The 21,270-nt window shown below is 41.1% G+C and overlaps 1 protein-coding gene across 1 annotated transcript in view; it reads left to right on the forward strand.

Annotated features, from left to right (window-relative positions):
- Nucleotides 1–21,270, forward strand: part of Camta (Calmodulin-binding transcription activator) — a 1,827,966-nt gene that overhangs the window by 993,356 nt on the left and 813,340 nt on the right. The window contains exon 20 of the mRNA XM_080281035.1: nucleotides 12,336–12,559. Within this exon, the coding sequence (XP_080137161.1) occupies nucleotides 12,336–12,559 (224 nt within the window). The remainder of the gene's footprint in view (nucleotides 1–12,335; nucleotides 12,560–21,270) is intronic.

Below are 21,270 nucleotides of genomic sequence, written 5' to 3' on the forward strand. Positions count from 1 at the left end.
CAAAGTCAGTTAACTAAACCCCGGTCATTTTATGTGCCCTCTTTGTCACTAAAAGGAAGGGAGAAATTATAACAACATTATTTTACTCACTGCTACAGGGAAGAGAGGCTGTAATATAGTTAAATATAATATAGAATTGGTGGGCTGAGTCTACCATCTCTGTATTGGGATGGTTATTATTCTTTTCTTCCTTAAATATCGATAAGCTTTATTTTTACGTCCATTTCAGGTATTTGCCCATCAAAACAAAACTAAATAATGTTGTGAGAAACATGTAACGATTCTTTGTTAAGAAATACAGTAGTAGCATGACACACCTGAAGATCATACATTACGATCACAAACAGTAACAAACTCATGTGTGTCTACTGCCCAGCTGGACCTGCTGTATATTCACGACATGGCTGAAGATCGTATGTTACGATCATGAACAATAACAAACTACGTGTGTCTGCTGTCCTGCTATGCCTGCTGTTTAAATATCATGGAAAACTGTTGCATGGAAAAATGGACAGTGCCTAGACTGAGCATTGGTACGCATCATTTGCTGAGTGTCGGCTGCCGGCTGGGAGCATCGAATTGTGGGGAAATTTGCAAATTGTGAGACAACTCAGAAGTTTTTTTTGCGCGAAAAACGAGGCGTTGAAGTAAAATGCGTACAAATATGAGGACTTACTGTACATATATGCGTACATTTAGTAGGATCGCACCAACAGTGTGTAATTGGTGCCAGAGAAATGTTGTTATTAGTGAAAATAACACCCATGGAGGGTGAAAGACTGACGAAGAGAGTGTATGTGAGTGAGGTGGAGGGGGGAAGAGGGAGGGGGAGGCCGAGGATGAGATGGAGGGATGGGGTGGAGAGGTATATGAGAGAGGCGGGTGTGAGTTGGGAGCAGGGCAGTGAGATGGTGAGGGACAGGGCGACTTGGAGGCGATTTGTTTGTGGCCACCCCAAACGGGATTGAGGCGTCTGGCAATAGATAGATAGATAGATATATATATATAAGTGATCCCTCAAATATCCGAACGCCCAGTATCCGAACATCCCCACTAACCGGACATAATCGTCCTGGGATCCAATATTCCCAAAATGGACCAAAAACCGCAAAAAATTCGAATTGAAATTGCCGCCTGGCACCGAACAGCTGTTACACCATGGTCCCTTCACCCCTTCCTTCCTCCCCCCTCTCCCTTCCCCTGTCAGGGTTGCCATTTGGTATTTTTCATTACCAAGTGTGGGCCAATTTGGTAATGAAAAATTCGTTTGGTATTAAATCAGAATGATGCATTACCAAATGGATTTTTCACATGTATGAGGATACACAGGATGGAGATGGTGGATTGTTTGCTCTCTCTGATTAATCTGCTACCCTACAAAGCGTGAAAATAATCAACATGGTGTTAATTATAAGGACAGTGATTACATGTATATCCACTTGTATATATAATTAGTGAAGAATAAATGCTAGCTTTACGAATTTGGTAATGAAAAGTTAAATTTGGTAATGAAAGTTGAGGAGATTGGTAATGTGGCTGTTGCGATCTGGCAACTCTGTTACCCCACCATCATCAACAGTCACAGCCTAACTCTGATCGAGAGCAGATGCTCATAGGAGTGCAAGCCACAGGTGCTTGTTTTTTGTGAATAAACAGTGAATAAACTGCAATACCTCACCACTAGAACACACAGGAATTTACAGTGTTGTGCAGTGTTAAGAAATTAGAATTTAGAGTGCAGAGGATTAACTGTGGACCGCAAACTGGCGTTTCAAACCAGTCCAGGAGCAAGGGACTTGTAAGTACCCAGAATGTTTAATATTGTATAAACTCACCTCTAAAACCTCATTTTATGGTTCTTTTGCATTTATTTCAGTCTTTTATATCCCTTATTGGCATGATTTGGGTCTTAAATAGGTGCAATGCTTGTCCAGAGGGAGTTGCATAGGTGTTTCTCTGAGTTAGGGTCCATAAGTACAAGTCCATAAGCTGGGGCCCAATATCCGGACAGGACCACTATCCGGACCTGCCTATGGCTCTATTACGTCGGATATTGGAGGGATTACTGTATTTATGTATATATATATATATATAGTAAATGCTTGATATAACAGAATAATTCAGCCAACCCCTATTCAATTTTATCAAATATTCCGCCTTTTCAAGGTTCCGTTCCAAAACTATAGTTGGAATGGAATTTTCTGGAAATATGCGATTTTTCCCATATTTCTTCGCTTGCTCATGATCTGAAGCCCATGCACAGTTGCCACTAAATAGCTGCTTTTGCTACATACACACATGCTGCCTATGCTAGTCATAATACACACATAGCAGACAGAACCAAGAATAATAATAATAATACAGTAATAATAATACTATAAATAAAACAGTAATAAAAACTCACCTCCAAATTAGAGGATATGACCTGTTTGTAGAATTATTCCTGACACAGCCCCCCAAACGTGTGTCAGGTGTGATGCTTCCCTATTCACTGTCTGAGTCTTGACCCTGTAGTTGGTCATGATCGTCTTCACTGTATACCACGTTCTGTTTTCGAGAGTATTTCTAATTTCTGACCCAGAGAAAGCCTCACCCTTTCCTTTTTTTCCTGCACTTTACGCATGGCGAATGATTGGTTTGCTTATTTTCTACAGAAAAGGCATAAAAAAGTTTGCAATGCCAAGGGAATCACTCACACTTGGAGAGAAGATTTGAACTTTGCGAGGGTTGCTGGTAGGCTGCAGCAAGGTGAGCAGCCTCACCTGGCATGGGACAAGCAGCTTTTTGCCGCGGCCTGTGACAAAGCCCCGTGCCTCATAATCGACCGGAAACGTTGCGGTGCATCACAATTTTTCCACAGCCACGGACAAACTGGCATGTTTCCTGTACGGAAACTCGATGCCTCGTTACAGAATGGAAAACTTCCGGAATATTACAAGTACCTTACGGAAACTAATTGTTCCGTTTTTTCAAGCTTCTGTTTTATCCCGCATTCGTTATATCAAGCTTTTACTGTATATATACTCGTATATATCTATCTATCTATCTATTGCCAGACGCCCCAATCCCGTTTGGGGTGGCCACAAACAAATCGCCTCCACGTCGCCCTGTTCCCCGCCATTTCACTGCCCCACTCCTAACTCACCCTCCCCCCCTCTCATATACCTCTCCACCTCATCCCTCCAGCTCATCCTCGGCCTCCCCTTCCCTCTTCCCCCCTCCACCTCACTCACATACACTCTCCTCATCAGTCTTTCACCCTCCATCCTCTCCACATGGCCAAACCACCTCAGTGTGTTCCTCATAACGCTTCCTATCACATCCACATCCACACCACAATGCTCCTTTATATCCTCATTTGTCAGCCTGTCTCTCCACATGACTCCACAGGCTCCTCTTAAATAACTAATTTCCACTGCTTTCACTCTTGACTTGTGTCCTTCCAGCAACGTCCAGGCTTCACTTCCATGTGTTAGAGTTGGTATCACAATACTGTCATGTAGTAACTTTTTCACTTCCATGCTCACTTCCCTGCTTCTTATCACTGCTTTCAAGGAACCAACAACCTTTCTTCCCTGCTGCACTCTTTCAAGCACTTCACCCTCCAAACCTCCATCCTTACTCATCACACTACCCAAGTACTTAAACGTACTCACATTTTCCAATTCCTCACCATCCAGCCTCACTGTACATTCACTGACTTCACCTCTCTCAAAGACCATCACTTTACTCTTCCCTACATTCACCTTTAGATTCTGTTTCTTACACACTTTCCCAAACTCATCCACCAAGCCTTGCAGCTCTCCTTCGTCTTCACTCAACAACACAGTATCATCTGCAAACAACAGTATGGGGAGTTTCCAAACACTACCCTCTCTCACCAGGGCCACTCCAACATCCACTACCCTACCTTGTACCTCTTTTATTACCCCATCCATGTACAGGTTGAACAACCATGGAGACATGACACATCCCTGTTTCAACCCAACCTTCAAAGAGAAAAATTCACTCAGTTCACCATCCTCACGCACTGCAGCCTTAGCACCATCATACATACTCTTCACAGCATTCAACAACTTCCCATCTACTCCATATATTCTTAATTCTTTCCACAATCCTTGTCTATCCACCCTGTCATATGCTTTCTCTAAGTCCACGAAAGCTGCATACAACTTCTTTCCCTTCTCTAGAAACTTTTGCACTAAAGATCTAAGAATGAATATCTGATCTACACAACCTCTTCCCTTCCTAAAGCCTCCCTGTTCTTCTCCAACTAACTCCTCTGTTCTTTCTCTAACTCTGTCAATAAGTATCCTGTCATACACTTTTCCTATTATACTAAGAAGACAGATGCCCCTATGATTACCACACACTTCTTTCTCCCCTTTTCCTTTGTACAAGGGAATAATTATACCTGACTTCCAATCCTCCGGGACTCTACCTTCCTCCCAGGCCAATCTGCACATTTTCCACATCCATTCTACTACTATCTCTCCCCCATACTTCAGCATTTCACCACACACTCCATCAATTCCTGGGGCTTTCCCCAATTTAACTTTCTTCATTGCTTCCACAACTTCTATCCTACTGATTTCTTCCTGTCTTCTCACCTCCCTCCTCCTTCCAGCCATTCCCCAGCCACTTATACTCGCATTACTTCCATCCTCTATGTTCAACGATTCTTAAAGTATTTCTCTCCATCTGCTCACTTTTTCTCCCTTCTCCACTAGTAATCTACCATTTTTATCTTTCACTCCCCTGCTACCTTCACTTCCACCCTATCTTACTCTTTTCACCTCTTTCCAGAACATTTTCTTACAGTCCCTCCACTTTACACTCAAGTTCCTTCCAAATTCCTCATCTGCTCTCTTCTTACTCTCTCTTACTAATCTTTTCACCTCTCTCTTTCTTTCTACATATAACTCTCTCTTCCACCTCTCAACTTCTTCCACGCCCCTATTTCTCATCCATTCATTGTATGCTTTCTTCTTTTGTGCCACAGCCTGCCTCACCTCTTCATTCCACCATGCTGTTCCTTGCACACCCCTCCATCTTCTCTTCATCCCACACACCACATCACATGCTGCACATATTTCTTCTGTAAATATCCTGCACACACCTTCCACGTCTCCCATCTGCTCCAATTCATATTTGCCCAATTGTTCCTCCACTTCTCTCATATACTTTGCCTTTTTCTGATCCTCTAATAAGCTTTCCACTCTCCTTACAAATACTCCTTCTTCCCGTCCCTCCCTTCTTCTATTTCTCCATCCTATATATATATATATATATATATATATGCATAATAGATAGATAGTTATAGTTTTGAATGTCAAGAATATCTATCTGTCTATTGCCAGACGCCTTAATCTCATAAGGGGTGACCACAAACAAATTGCCTCCGTGTCACCCTGTCCCCTGCTTCACTGCCCTGCTCCCAGCTCACCCCCCACCCTCTCTCATATATCTTTCTACTCCATCCCTCCATCTCATCCTTGGCTTCCCCCTTTCTCTCCCCCCCTCCACCTCACTCACATACATGCTCCTCATTAGTCTCTTGCTCTCCATCCTCTCCACATGGCCAAACCATCTCAGTGTGTTTCTCCTAATGCTTCCTATCACATCTACATCCACACCCCAATGTTCCTTCACTTCCTCATTTGTCAGTCTGTCTCTCCATGTGACTCCACATGCTCCTTTCAAATAACTCATTTCCACTGCTCTCGTTCTTGACTTGTGTCCCTCCAACAAGGTCCAAGCTTCACTTGCATATGTTAGAGTTGGTATCACAATACTGTCATACAGTAACTTTTTCACTTCTATGCTGACTTCCTTGTTTCTTATCACTGCTATCAAGGAACCAGCATCCTTTCTTCCTTGTTGTACCCTTTCAAGCACTTCACCCTCTATCCTTCCATCCTTACTTATCACACTACCCAAGTACTTAAATGCACACACATTTTCCATTTCCTCCTCATCCAGCTTCACTATACAATCACTGACTTCATTTCTCTCAAAGACCATAAGTTTACTCTTCTCTACATTCACCTTTAGATTCCTTTTCTTACACACTCTCCCAAACTCACCCACCAAGCCTTGCAGCTCCCCTTCAAGGAGATGTGATAGTTTATGATGTGGTAGTTCAATTAAATACCAACTACTTCTTCAGTGAAATACAGTACATACTCATTATTTGATCACTCAGTATGTCTTCATTCACTGATATGATCAGTATGAATTGAGGATCTTTTCATTTAACAATTTTTTTTGTTTCATGTGACATTCATGGATGTGGTAATTCATTTAAGTACCAACTCCTTCTGAAATACAGTGCATATATACAGTACTCATTATTCGTTCATTCAGTATTTGTTCCTTCGCCACCATGTGAATTTAATATCTTTTTTTTACTTAACAGTTGTTTTTTTGTTTTATGTTATCACTGTGATGGATGATTTCTCATCATACAATTGTTTTTTGCTTATACGATAGCTGCAGCTCCAAATTCATCATATAATTAGTCATTGTACAGTCGGTTTTCAAAAGTGCATCCTAATGATAAAACGAGTTCATGCTGTGGTAAAGCTACCAACTTTTGATTTTGTCTCAGTGGTGGAAGTGAATGCCCTAAGAGATACTGATGCATATTAATTCTTTCATCAAAATAGTCTCTACACACAACTCAACTTCGACTACTGGTGGTGTTAAAGAGAACCTCCCAGTTCTGCCAACAGTGGATACCTAAGAAAAGATGTTGATGATCTCATAAGACAACTAATGAACACATTTATGGTCCAACAGTCATAACAACAACAGGATTCTTAGAGCATTGATTTCTGTTGCAAGAACTTTGTGATCTGCATACGAGGATGAAGAGGAATGATGTAACCCTTGCCAGCCTGGTTATATGTAGGCAGTTTACCTCCCTTGAGTCATTGTTTTATAACCAGAGCAAATTGTGCCACATGTGAGGCTGTCAGCACAGTCTGTACAGACCTGCATTGAGCCTCATGTGATGCCTGGAGGTTGGTAAAAATTAACTGAGGTGTTTAAGCAGTCAATAAGAGAAATAAGGAGTATACAGTATTAGTTAGGGCATAAAAGTGAACAGACTAAACAGAACTCAAACAGATGGGTACTGAATAGACAAAATTCCAGTTTAGTAAGGAGATACAAGGTCTGTTCAGAAAGCTCTGACCTTAGGCTCTAAAAAAATAAATAGCTAACCTGTTGAGCTAGGACATTAATCCCCCTCAAAGTAGGCCCCTTCTGACTTGACACACATAGCCCAGTGTTCTTTCCATTGCCTGAAACATTTTTCAAAGTTGGTTTTCAGTATTTCCTGCTGGTGCTTCCTCACATTCATCATGATCTCTTCTCTCAGATGAATGTTGCTCAAGACATGTTGGAGGGTGCAAATTGTGATCCAGACTTTCAGAAGACTGTTATCACTGGAGATGAGACTTGGGTCTATGGATACGACCCAAAAACCAAAGCACAGTTGTCCCCGTGGAAACATGCAGTGTTGCCTCAGCCAAAAAAGCATGACCGGTCCACAGCAAGGTGAAATGCACTCACATGTTGACAGTTTTTTTTTTTTTTTTTTGACTACCATGACATTTTGCTTCACGAATACGCATCAGAAGGTCAGCCTGTCAACAGACATTACTACTGTACCTCAATGTTATCTGTCATCTTCATGATGCATTTCAGTGGAAGAGACCAGGCCTTAGGAAAGCTGTAAGTTGGAAGCTGCACCATGACAATGCCCCTGCCCATTTTCCTCAACTGAATCAGGAATTTTTGGCCAAGCACAACATCCTGCAGGTCTGGCAGGCTCCCTACTCACCAGACATGACTCCATGTGACTTTTGGTCATTCCCCAAACTCAGAACCCTGGAAGTGTTCCCAATTTGAGATGAGAGAAGAGCTCATGATGAATTCAATGAAGCACTTGCAGGGGATACAAAAACTGACTGAAAAATGTTTTAGGTAGTGGAACGAACACCGTGCTACGTGTGTCATGTCAGAAGGGGCCAACTTTGATGGAGATTAGTGTTCTAGCTCAACAGGTTATCTATTTATTTTTTTTTTAGAACCTAAGGTCAGATACATCCTGAACAGACTTCGTAGATCAGAACTGTTTTAGAAATACTGTAGAGCAGTGAATGAGTGAAATGAGTAAAGCAGTGCTGTTGTTGATTTTGTTGTTGCTGAACTCCAGTCATACTGGGCCCAGCAGATCCATAGACTGCAATTTAGGTACTGCTCCACTGGGGTCATCCCGTAGGTTCCCTACTCCATTGGCATTGTGTCTGCGTCTTGGTGTGGCATGTGTTGTGCTGTACTCCATAATGTGGGTTATGTTTTGTTGGGCTGTTCTGCAAGAGGGCATGTGTCGATGGTTCCATCCAACCCAAATCTAAGCTGATCACTGAGGAGTGCTGGGTGATGTCCTAATCTGGGCATAGCTAGGTGAATTGGCCTAACATGCTTCCTCCTCTGTTCAACTCATTTCACTCCCTTGTGCATGTTCATTTTCTCCATATGACCATACTGTACCATCTAAACACACACTTTTCTCCCCTAATATGAGTAGAACCTTATTCCACGTCGTTCATTGTATCTTATCATTCCACATTATGTACACCATTGACATTCCTTAACAACCCATTTTCCACTGTCCATATTCTTGAGTTTTCACACTCATGCCATACCAATGTCTCACATTCACACTTGAAAGTAGATTCGTGTACTTACCACTCGAATTCCTTAACAGTCCCTTCTCCACTGCCCATACTCATTACTTATGACTCATGTCTTAACTAATATTGTTTCATGCAAGTTTTTTGCAGCCTCCATAATCTGACCTTTATTTTGTACCAAGACCTTCATAGCATTAACCACCTTTATTCCCTGTTTCACTACTCGCCTCCCCTTGCCATGCATATTTCTCTTTCATTTCTGTTACTGTACCAAAGTATTTTAACACTTTCACCAGTTCATATTCCTCTCTGTTCACTAGCACATCACAGTGAAAGTCAGTTTCTCTTACAACAGCCATCATGATACTATTATATATATTTAACCCCTAAAGACCGTTCATCATCGATTGATGTGTTTTAGACAATGTACATTCAGTCTGATCCACATCGATTTAGTAGAAGCCACAGAAAACTGGGAGTGGTTGTCATGCTTCTTTGATGATGTAAATGGAAGCTAGCAAATGGAAACAACAATATTTGGTGGTGTCTGGCATGACTGGTCCCCCTGGATGTGGTGGGAGGCCTCCCTCCTCCCCTTGGCCATATCTCCACCTCCCTGTGCCCCATTGGAGCCTCCTCTCATTGTCTCCTCCCACCCAAATCTCCCCCATACCCCCTTTGTACCATTGTTGGGGTATGTAGCAGGCATATTCCCTCCCTATTGTGGTCCCCCCACCCCCCTCCACCTGCCAGAGCCCCCTCACACCAACTCCACTTAGCTCTGCCCCATTGGTTCCTCATCTGACTGTCACTTCCCACCCAAATCACCCCTAGACCCTCCCTACTCCATGGTTGGTGTATGTAGATAGGCTTTGTTTCCCTGCTTATGCCCCCCACATCCCCTCCTCCTCTCTACCCTCCCTCTCTTCACAATAACGCATTACAACACTGTGTTACCAAGCAAGCCAAACACCACACTATTATGTCATTGACTTACAATCTATTACCCCCGACCTGTTTTATGCAATAGTATGTATATTATATCTGTTATTATTTATTTATGTAAGGTTATTTGCCAAAGAATATTAATTTCTTTTTATAATTTACTCATTTTCCATCATTTTCAATGGGAAACTTTTGTGATTGTATGGCACAGTACCTGCAACTTACGATTTTTTTTTTAATTATTTCTTTTTCATTTGACCATTTGCATACATCAGTACAGGTTTTTTAGCTTTTTATATAACACATACATGTATTTTATTGTATTTTTACCTGCAAAACCTAATATTTTTGCAGGACAAGCCTAGGGTTGGAGGTGTGAAATGCCCATATTTATTCTGGCTGGGGAGATGGTAGTAGAATTTTTTTTGCTCAGTTATTTCATTTCTTTATACTATCATAATGTTTTTCTTCATTTATACAATTCAGTTTATAAATAAATATTCGTCTTATTGAATGATTTATCTATGCGGTGAATCAGTATAGTTTCATATTGCATGCAAAAGTAATTTTTTCCCCTTTCTTTATGCACACTCATACAGCTTGTTTTACGCCTGGGACATATTTCATATTGATTTGGGTAATTAATGCAAGGTTATGTGATGAAAAATAGGTATGTGCCAAAATTTTCCTATTTTCATTCGGACATAATGGGTAACTATAATAATATTTGATAGTCAATTGTGCAATAACCATTAGGCCTATGGGACTGAGTTTGGCATTTTCAGGTGTGTAAATTCAAGCTCTTCAAATCGGTAAGAGAAAGTTTTCCCTTGGTGAAAGTTGAAAAGTTGATGCCTTTTTGTGGCTGGGGTGGCAGTCAGGCCTGGAGATTTTCGGACTTTAGGGATTAAATTATACCTCATCCTTGCCACGGTAATTGAGTGGTTAGTGTTGCTAGTTATCAAAGAGCCTGCTGATGCCCTTTATTATTGGTGTCCATCCACCCTTTGTGGGTTACTAAGTACAACGGGTAACTAAGGTAACACCTAGGGGAATTAACTGTGGTAACCTGGATGAAACAGTGGCTTTTTGTTCCAGGATAAAATTAAGGATAACCTGCCACAGGCTCATAGGCCTCAGATATGCAGATGAGCACTGCAGCTTAGCACTTCATGGCATCTGCCTGCACCTTTACCTTTAACTTGCCCTACTTCTAAGGTATTTACAAACTTCAGAACTCATATGCAGAGTTCTGCTTATTGTTGGCAGGGTATACAGCATCATCTGCATACACCTTGATTTAGAAAATCCACTTTTTATCATTAATCATTATCCTCATCCTTCTTTCCACAACTCAGGCTTTAGCTGCCCTCATAGCCCTTATTCTTCACTGACAAGTGTTGTGGCATAGATATTCATGTGTAACGTACAGAAAGACTTTTTTCATACTGTAACTTGTTACATGTCTCAGATGAGCATTTATACTTCAGACTATCTATTTATCTGTCTGTCCATATATATGTCAGTCAGTCTGTCTATGTAAGTGTATTTGTCTGTCTAGCCAGATGCATTTATTAATTAGGTGATGGGGGGGGCATTCATGAACATATCATCTCCATGCCAGCCTGTCCTCTGCCATCTGGTTGCCCTTCCCATCTTACACCACCCTCATTCATATACCTCCCCACCCCATCCCTCTGCCTCATTCTAGGTCTCCTCCTTAACTTTGCTGTACTTTAACTTTCATGTATGCATTGTGAATTACTCATGTATAATTTTTTACAGTGTAGGGATGTTTATTAACCATGCATTCATTAACTCTTTATACAAATCTTGCCCCATTTAGAACATAGGGACCTGTGGCTAGGTGACTGATATCAATCATTTAAGGTGAAAGTGTTCCTGGAGGGGGACCCCTTCATGTAATGGCATTGATATAACTAGAGGGGCTGTCAGTGGAGTGCATCTGTCCGACAAGGGCAGCGTAATTTCCAAACAGTAATGGCTTAGGATTTCTCATCATCGATTGGGGTTTCGAAAAAAGTATTTTCTCAGGATTTCTCATCATTGATTGGGGTTTCGAAAAAAGTGTTTTCTCAGGATTTCTCATCATTGATTGGGGTTTCGAAAAAAGTGTTTTCTCAATCCAGAATCTGTAATACATTCCTGATCGGTCCCAAAAGTTAATCGATTTTTCCCTGCTACATTGACTATCTACCCACCAAGGTTGGTCCAAATCTCTCTTTTAGCTTTTGGGTAATCCTGCCAACAGACAGACACACTAACAAACAAACAAACGGGGATGAAAACATAATCTCCTTATTGGAGAGAACTAGGTAGCTCTGCTTCCTGGCTATACAGATGTCCCTCAACTCCTTCACTATTCTCTGAAAGAATTATGGTGGTCTGTTGGAGAATGGCAACTTCAGCCAGTAGTCCTCCAGGTTTTTGCTCATATAAGGTTGGGGCAACAAGAATAGCAAGGTGAAAGTGATCAGTCGCTCATCCTTGAGGAATCTTAAGTGAGTATTGTAATGCGTACCAGCCTCTCTTAAAACTTTTACTTGATCTGGTCAGACCACCTTGACCCACTAGACCATTAGGCATCCATTTGTTTTAGCCATTTGTTCTCTATAACAGTAGTATATTTTCATCATATCTAATAGCATGACATCATTTGATCAGGTTAATAGTTACACTGCTTCGGTGGCGCGAGGAAAACCCATCACTAGTGTTGGAGGGGGAGGTGGACGCACTAAGGCAAGATTCTCGTGGCTGCACCCCTTTAAGCTGGGCCTGCACCCGGGGACACCATACCACTGCTCTCCTACTCTACCGCTGGAACTCCCATGCACTTCAGTCCAAAAATCAGCTTGGACAAACACCTCTACAGTGTGCCACCCTCAATGGTACAGTTAGTATGCTGCTTAAGGACAGCATTGTATTCCGGGTGGCATAGGTGGCTTCATAGCACCTCTTTTTTAGTGATTCATTCTGTATATTGCACATCAATATTCTCTTTTATGTTATTTTTATATGTTTTAATATTGATATAGTTTGCATTGCTACTGTACAATTGGAGAAAAAAGGCATCATGTGCAAAGTGAATTAATATGAAAGAGATGCCAAGAAGCAGGGGTGCACCAAGGGGGGGGCCACTGGGTCCAGGCACCCCCCTTAGCTCTTTGGGTCCTTTAAAAATTTATATATATTTGTTTCGATAACAGCAAAACATGAAAAACTGGCAAGTACAAACAAAGAGTAACACATGAGCCAGCAGCTCCCTGACTCTAAACCTGCATGTGACCTCCCCGTAATTTTCGAATTACCTGACCTCGCCTCACCACGTTCCCCCCCCCTTAGAAAATTCCTGGGTGCGCCCCTGCTAAGAAGCCTTCTTTGCTACCTAAATTATGGCCCAGAGAACTACATTTTCCAAGGTATCCCTGACCGAATGTAGAATAAATTGCTAAGGAAGAAGTGCTGTGAAGCCTTCAGTTGTAAGTAGAATGTGGCACTGAGAATTACATTTATTTGACTGGCAACACATATGTAATAATGCATTTTGCATTTTCTTATTGCTACTTCTGGATGATTTACTACTTTGTGAGGGATTTTCTTTTCATTAGTCCTTCCACTACTGGGAATCTCCCTTAACCTGAGTAAAATTGATATGTAGTAGCAAGAATAAACTAACAGAAAACATAACCATTGAGTAGATAAGATACCTTTACTGTTAAATCTTTCACTTTGGGTGGTGCACTTGTGTATTTTATTGAAGCTAGTGTAGGGTTAGAAGAGAAGTATACAGGGTGAAGTCTGAGTCACAGAGACTTTTACTTGATAACCTAAATCGTGTGGAAAGAAAGAATATGAAATTTAAGGTGGCTTTTCAGGTGAAGAGGGAGAATCGGGATATTATAGGAGTGTTTGTCCCTTGGCCTTTGATTGACACTGCTACTGTGAGTGAGGCAATAGGCAGGATGCAGGTGGGGAAGGCAGCAGGTGTGTCTAGGTTGACTACTGAAATGTGAAGGCCTCAGGAGATATTGGAGTGAGGTTATTAACTGACATGATAAATACAATTATATATGAGTGTGTTGTCCAGGATGACTGGCTGAAGAGTGTAATTGTAAATGTGTACAAGGGGAACAGTAATTCCCTGGAAAGAGGAAATTATGGAGGTATGGAGCTTTTAGATCAGATAATGAAGGCAATGGAGAGAGTTCTAGAAGGCATGATTAGAGAAAGAGTGATTATTGATGAGATGCAGTTTGGGTTTATGCCAGGCTGGGGGACCACTGATGCCATATTCATTGTTTGACAGCTTCAGGAAAAATATATAGGAAAGAAAAGGGAACTGTACTTTGTTTTTGTCGGTTTGGAGAAGGCATTTGACAGAGTCCCTAGAGAGGTGGTGAAGTGAGCAGTGAGAAAGCTTGGGATCGAGGAGTAACTGGTTAGGGTGGTTATGGCCATGTGTGTGGGTGCTCGCACCCAGGTAACAGTGAATGGAGATTTGAGTGATGAGTTTTCCTTGAATGATGGTGTGCATCAGGGGTCAGTTTTGAGTTCCTTGTTGCTCATCATGGTACTTGAAGCCCTCTCACATGACTTCAGAAATGGACTCCTGTGGGAGAAGTTGTATGTTGATGATTTGGTGTTGATTGCAGGGTATGAAAGGGAGGTGGAGGAAAGCTTTAGGAAGTGGAGAGATGGTTTGGGGCATAAGGACTTATGAGTAAATACAGATAAAACAAAAGTGATGATATCTAGAGTTGGTGGCAGTACTGTCAAGGAAGAGGGAGAGTGGCCATGTGCAATTTGCTACAAGGGTGTGGCAAGTAATTCCATCTTGTGCAGTGTTTGTGGTAAGTGGGTGCATTAGAGATGTAGGGGTATTAGAGGAAGACCACGAGATAATGCAGATTTTCTGTGTGCTGATTTTATGTGTGTGGTGTGTTGGGGAGAGCAGGTGGAGATTGTCAGGCATGAAAGGATTAAGCTTGCTGATGAGTTTCTTGACTGTGTGGAAGAGTTTTGTTATTTGGGAGACATGTTATGTGCTGGACGTGGGGCTGGAGCTAGCTCTGTGGCTAGAGTGAAGAGTGGTACAAAGAAGTTTAGGGAGCTGTTGCCTCTCCTGACATTGAGAGAGCACTCCCTATGTGCTAAGGGATCTTTGTATGTGGCATGTGTTAGGAGTGTAATGCTGTATGGTAGTGAGACCTGGGCAGTCAAGGAAGAGGATATTTGCAGGCTCAGACATACAGAAATGACAATGAATAGGTGGGTGTGCAGTGCATCCCTGAGTGCAAATCCAGGGGGACCTAGGTTTATGATGGACGAATGGAGAGGTAGGATGGGACTGGAGTGTATTGGCGTTGTGATGAGGAGTGGTAAATTGAGGTGGTTTGGGCATGTGGAGGGGATGGGAGATGATATTGAGAGCAGAAAGTGAGAAGCATTAATATTAGGGGTGGGGTTGCAAGGGGTAGACCAAAAAAGACCTGGGACTGCATCACTAAGTTTGTCCTCAGGGTTAAGGGACTGAGCAGGGAAGCTGCCAGAGATCAAGCAGCATGGAGAGCTGCCAATAGGTGTCCAAGGCTGATGCTTGAAGGCATGTTGAAGCCTTCATAAATGAAAATGAAAAACGAAAACTAAGCGTCAGAGGAAAATGTTAAACTGAGAGATTTCCTTGCAATCAGATGGAGAGTGAGAGACTGAAGAGGAGAGTGTATGTGAGTGAGGTGGAGGGGGGGAGAGGAAGGGAGAAGCCGAGGATGAGGTGGAGGGATGGAGTGGAGAGGTATATGAGAGAAGGGGGTGTGACGTTGGAGCAGCGTTGTGAAATGGCAGGGGACAGCGACATGGAGGCGATTTGTTTGTGGCCTCCCCTTATGGGATTAAGGCGTCTGGCAATAGAGTGGTAGATAGATAGACAGATGCTTAAATAACTAAATCAATACAGTAATGTTATCTCTGGTATTGGCAGCCTCCAATTAAAAATTTTATTTCAGTGAACATCAAATGATTTTATAGAGAAAAATTCTGGCATCAAAGGTTTTATTTAAATTTACCCATTCTTATATGATTTTATAGAGAAAAATTCCAGCATCAAAGGTTTACTTTAAATTTACCCATTCTTATACTGCATGCATTGATGCATTTACTGATACAGATGTTCACAGATACCTTTTTTATGCAAACTAATGACTGATAGAAGAATTGTATGTTAATAACATACAAAAATGTTTACTAGAAAAATAATATTTTCAGCCCCAGTTCAAGTTGGGCCAGAACTGTTTTATTATCACACCAAACAGCACTTCATCCTGGCGTATAACTCTTTCTTTTGAACAGTTCAGGGCATTGTAATATTAACCCCTTTAATCCAATGACAGCTTCCCTTTCAAATTCTTGTTTTCTCATACAATGTTATTCACTTGGGAAGTCCCCAAGCAACAGATGGGTTGACAAGGGCCTTATGTAACCCCATCAGTTGGAACAGTCTCTCCTGAACTGCATACAATTGCCTGGACATAATGAGATTAAAATAAAAGACATTTTATTGGATTGAAGGGATTAATATGTTCTTTATTTTTTATTTGTTTATTTATTTAATTTTTCTCATGGTAATATATGCCCCTGTCTGTAGGCTAGTGATGAATCCTCCCTTAACGTGGGAGGTTGGGGAAGGGCTTGCGCCCAGTCCTTGTAAAAAGTGCAAGTATTGGAAGAGCTAAAAGGAGGAGGAGGGATCATGTTCAGCCAGCCTTGGCTGACCCTGACCCAAGTGTTTTACTAGGGGTTCCTCTTTATATGCTGGTGAGGCAGGACTCTCGTCCCAGTTTGTTGGGGGCCTTGTTGGGTTGGCACCAATTATGAAGGCTGGTGGGAGAAGCCTACAAAACCCTAACACCTGGATGTGAGGGGGGGACACCTAGCTTCCATACTGTTTTCAAAGGATGTCATGACAGTGCAGAGGGCACCTGAGCTTGAAGTTCTGCATGCTGGTTTGACCTATAGAGGGCACTTTGGGTGGAAGATGGACTGTCATCGTTGTCTCGAGAAGTGGGGCAATTGGGAGGTTGACTTATCTGCACTCTCTCAGGGGAGGTGGCCTAGCTCAGGTGAGACTAGCAGTGATGATTGCATATACAGTACTACTAGTTTGGCTGTAACAGTGGTGCTTATTTTGGGGTGTTTCTGTGGTGCTTTGTTCCCATTTTGCACATTTTCTGGACAGGAATATTCTGGTTGATGAGCATATTATGCCACACATTGGGCTCCATTTCTCATACTGCAATGTATAGTCCTACTGAAATGAGTAAATTCTCAAGAAGAAAGGGTTGTTCTGCATCATACTCAGCTCTTTTGTGGAATAATGCCCTTCATGGGATACATTGCAGTCACTGTCACTAATATGGAAGGCTTTGAGGAATATGTAGGTCCCCATGGTCCAATTATTCGGCAGCTGATTATTCAGTAGATCCGATATTTTGGAAGTTTTGAGAAATAGTCCCATTTACGAAAGTTTTTCATTGTTCGGCATCTGTTCGGAATCATTTCAGCAGTCCAGGAAGTGTTATCTGTGACTTGGAGGCCTACTGTTTCATTACGCTTGTATATGTTCACTAGTTTCTATATTTTTCAGATTCAGGTATAATACCGTATTGATTACAATATTTAACTGTATCATACAGTACTGTATAGTAACCACCCCCTAAATTAGTGAGGGTTACGTTCCAAGCCCCTTCACAAATTCTTGAAACCTTTCTGAAAATGACATTTACCAGTAATTACATAACCCATAAATAAACGATGCTTGTTAAATCTGTTTCCCCATTGTTTTTAGCTGTATGGCTTGACAGCTCATGTTTGATTCCATAGCATAATGGTGGAAGGGACTGTCCTAAGTGTTTAACTAAACCCAACCTAACCAAGTTTAACTGTACTTAATGATTTAACCAAACTAACCGAACCTCAGGTCGGAAAAATACATAAAATAAACTGAAGGAATGTGGATTGGTAAGATCTTTCTAATGAAAGTTAAACATAAATTTTTGCACTTAATCTTTTGATCGTTTTTGTGTTTATATGTGAAAGAGAGAGTATTGATGAAAACAGTAATGTATTCCATTAACCTTTTAATAACCCCTGGCAGTGAACAACCCTTTACAGTACTGGTGTCAGTGACGTCAAGTTTAAGTGAGCTATAAAAAAACGTGAACAGTCATGGGAATGGAACGAAGGTCACTGGTATGTTTACAAGACTCTACACTACCTGGGGCTACCATGCCAAGCAGTCATGCGGTCTCATAATCTCGGATGTTTTCGCCCATGTAGCACATTGCACTGTAACTTTAAAAGTTCCTTCATGAATCATAGCGAATCATAGCATGGGTTTAAGAAGTTAAATAACACATTGCTAGGTGCACCAAGTGATTCTCTTCACATCCTTAAGAAAAATTAATTGATTCCAGAAGAATGGAAGAAACTTACTCTACATACTCAAAGATGGATTACATTTCTTCCGTTTAATTTTCTTAAAGATGTGAAGAGAATCATCTGGTGCACCTAGCAATGTGTTTTTTACTTCCTAAACCCATGCTATGATTTGTTATGATTCACGGAAGATCTAAGAAAATTATGGTGCATTTACCATATGGGCGTAAACATCTGAGATGAAGCAATCGCCTGACTGCTTAGTTTGGTAGCTCAGAGACATTTAAACATACCAGTGACCTTGTTCCCTTCCTATAATTAGAGTCATCACGAATTCTAGTTCATGGTCTAGCCCGCCAAGTGTCCATAGTGTCGTTCTTAGAAAATGGGGACAAGGGACAGTAAAGAGTAATCAGTTACAGATTTTTATTTTTCTTGTTCCTTAGCTTAAACTATGCTTGAAAGTAATTTTCATTATTCAACGTATATATAAAGATGCAGTATCTAATATTAATAAAAGAATGTCATCCTTGTGCGAATACTGCAAAATTTGTAAGGAAATTTAACAAATACCAATTTAGGGCCCTATCACACATTCCAGAACAGCCAGTGGTTACTAAAGTAACTTATTATATACCTAGAAACTATGGTAAGATTGTAAATGGTAATATAAATGCATGTCATTGTCTGTGAATATTGATATACTGTATATTGGCCAAGATATGAAATGAGGAATCTCTGGCATCTTCATGCAGATGCCTGCCATACTGCCAGGCGCACGATTATCATTCTAGGGCTAAGTCACGGATGTAATGTAAATGGAATGTAGGATGGAAGGGTATGGTATTCCATGCAATATGCTCAAGACATTTTACTGACTGGATAGAAAATGGGTTATCATCCCAATTTGTTAATAAGTGGGGATCTGGGAATACCAATAATTTCCCATTAACACAAGCAGTCCGTCTCGATTCACCTACACTCTTGCCATCATTTGGCTCAACTTGATCCAGTATTTCAGGATGTTCAAGAGTTTCTCACACGCTGTATTAGTTTTCCTTTACTATATCCCGAATGAGGCACTGATCTTCGTCTTAAGTTTTGCTTAAGCTGTGCAACAGTCCATTTTTTAAATGAATTTGGCTCCATACTGCACGGGGTGAATCATGCAGCCAGTGTCGTGTGCACAGAGTGACATGCTGGAAGCTACCGTTCCCTTCTGTTTAGCCTAAATTAACCTAACCTAACCAAATCTAAACTAATATTACTAAACCTAACCTTATCTTTGATCATCCTAACCTAAATTAACTTAACTAGCCTTGATTCACGAAATAACCGATTTCACAACCTGCCTGTAACATACATATCATATATATCTATATATCGACCTATAATTATCTATAGGTCAGTAAGACATCCAACCATCTTCCCGACACATGTATTTCATAAAATGTTGTTGACAAATGGCACAATTCTTGAGTTAACATGCGGATACTTTCAGCGTGACAGTTGAAAGGGCACTCAGTGCATGCCCACTGAGCAGAATGGTAACTTCCAGCATGTCTCTTCGTGCAGACGACACCCAGGGTTGGTCAGCTGGGCTGGCTTTGTTATTGTTCAAAGCTGGGAAACATATTTCGGTATAAGTGCGAGATACTACATACGGTGTTACTGTGATTAGGAAATGACAACCATGTAATGGAATGTACTGCAACAAAATACTTGGATGAATTCACTGAATCCTGCTGCTAGATTTAAAGAAAAATGAATGAAGTATATACTGAATATATCCCAAGTTGAACATGCTCAACAGCAAACACAGGGACAAAGAAGCACTTGCAGTTATCGTACAGTAGTGCATATATATTTCATGTTATACAGAAAATAAGTGAAAAAAATACTTTCGTCAGAAATATGTAAAAATATATTAATTAGTGGTAGATGGTGGTGACCATCATCCACTCACGATGTAGTGCTGCCTACTTCTTCCTTAGCCTTTATCATTCTTTTTCTGTGCCTGCCCTCCTCTCTTCCTATTTCTCCCATCTTTCCTGTCACTACTTATTGTTTTTCTTTCCAAGGCAGGTGGCTTTACATTGAGTAACAAGCCAAATGGTTTTCTGTAAGCCAAGAAACTATTTACAACGCTGGGTGGTAACCATATAACCAAACCATACGTGCTTCCTACATGTCAAGTGGGTTGGTGGAGGGTTAGTGCCCCTCCTTGTAAAACAAATAACTCAGAGTCAAATGGCCATCCTGTATGGGATTATGGCGTGTGGCAATAGATAGATAGATATGCATATATATGGATATTTTGAGTTGTCCACATTTTCAGTTTTCTGTCCAGAAGCTACACTGTGGACATCTGGTGGGCTAGGCCATGAACTAGAATTTGTGATGACTCCAATTGTTCACTTTTTTATAGCTCACACTAACTTGATGTCATTGACACCAGTACTGTAAAGGGTTGTTCACTGCCGGGCATTGTTATGGGGTTAATGGAATACATTACTGTATGTATCAATACTCTGTCTTTCACATACACACAAAAACAAACAAAAGAGAGAGCGCTTAATGTATGTTTAACTTTCATCCGAAAGACCTTACCAATTCATATTCTTCCAGTTTATTTTATATAGTCTTCCGACTATTTTATTTTGTGTTTGGAGAGAGTTCTGTATACAGTACTCACTCCAAACACATTTGTAATAATATAAGTAGTGATGACAGTGTTCCCCAATACATATGATGTACTGAGCAGGTAGTTAATACTGCTGATGATACAGTACTGTATTGTTGAGTGAAAATGAATGGGAGTTGCAAGGTTTGATGAATGAATTTGGGACAGGGTGTAAGAAGAGGAATCTGAAAGTTAATGTAAACAAAAGTAAAGCTATGGTGTTTGAGAGGAATGAAGTCACAGAATGCATAGTGAGGTTGGATGGTGAGGATATGGAGAATGTGAGTGCATTCAAGTACTTGGGTTGTGTGATGAGTAAGGATGGAAATTTTGGGGATGAAGTGCTTGAAAGGGTACAGCAGGGAAGGAAGGTTGTTGGTTCACTTAAAGCGGTGGTGAGAAATAGGGAGGTGAGTATGGAAGTTAAGAAGTAGTCGCATGATAGTGTTCTGATCCCTACCCTGACATATGGAAGGGAGGCATGGA

The sequence above is a fragment of the Coenobita brevimanus genome, chromosome 87 (assembly GCF_032717465.1).
Source record: "Coenobita brevimanus isolate Jiangsu-jjx chromosome 87, ASM3271746v2, whole genome shotgun sequence".
NCBI lineage: Eukaryota > Metazoa > Arthropoda > Malacostraca > Decapoda > Coenobitidae > Coenobita > Coenobita brevimanus.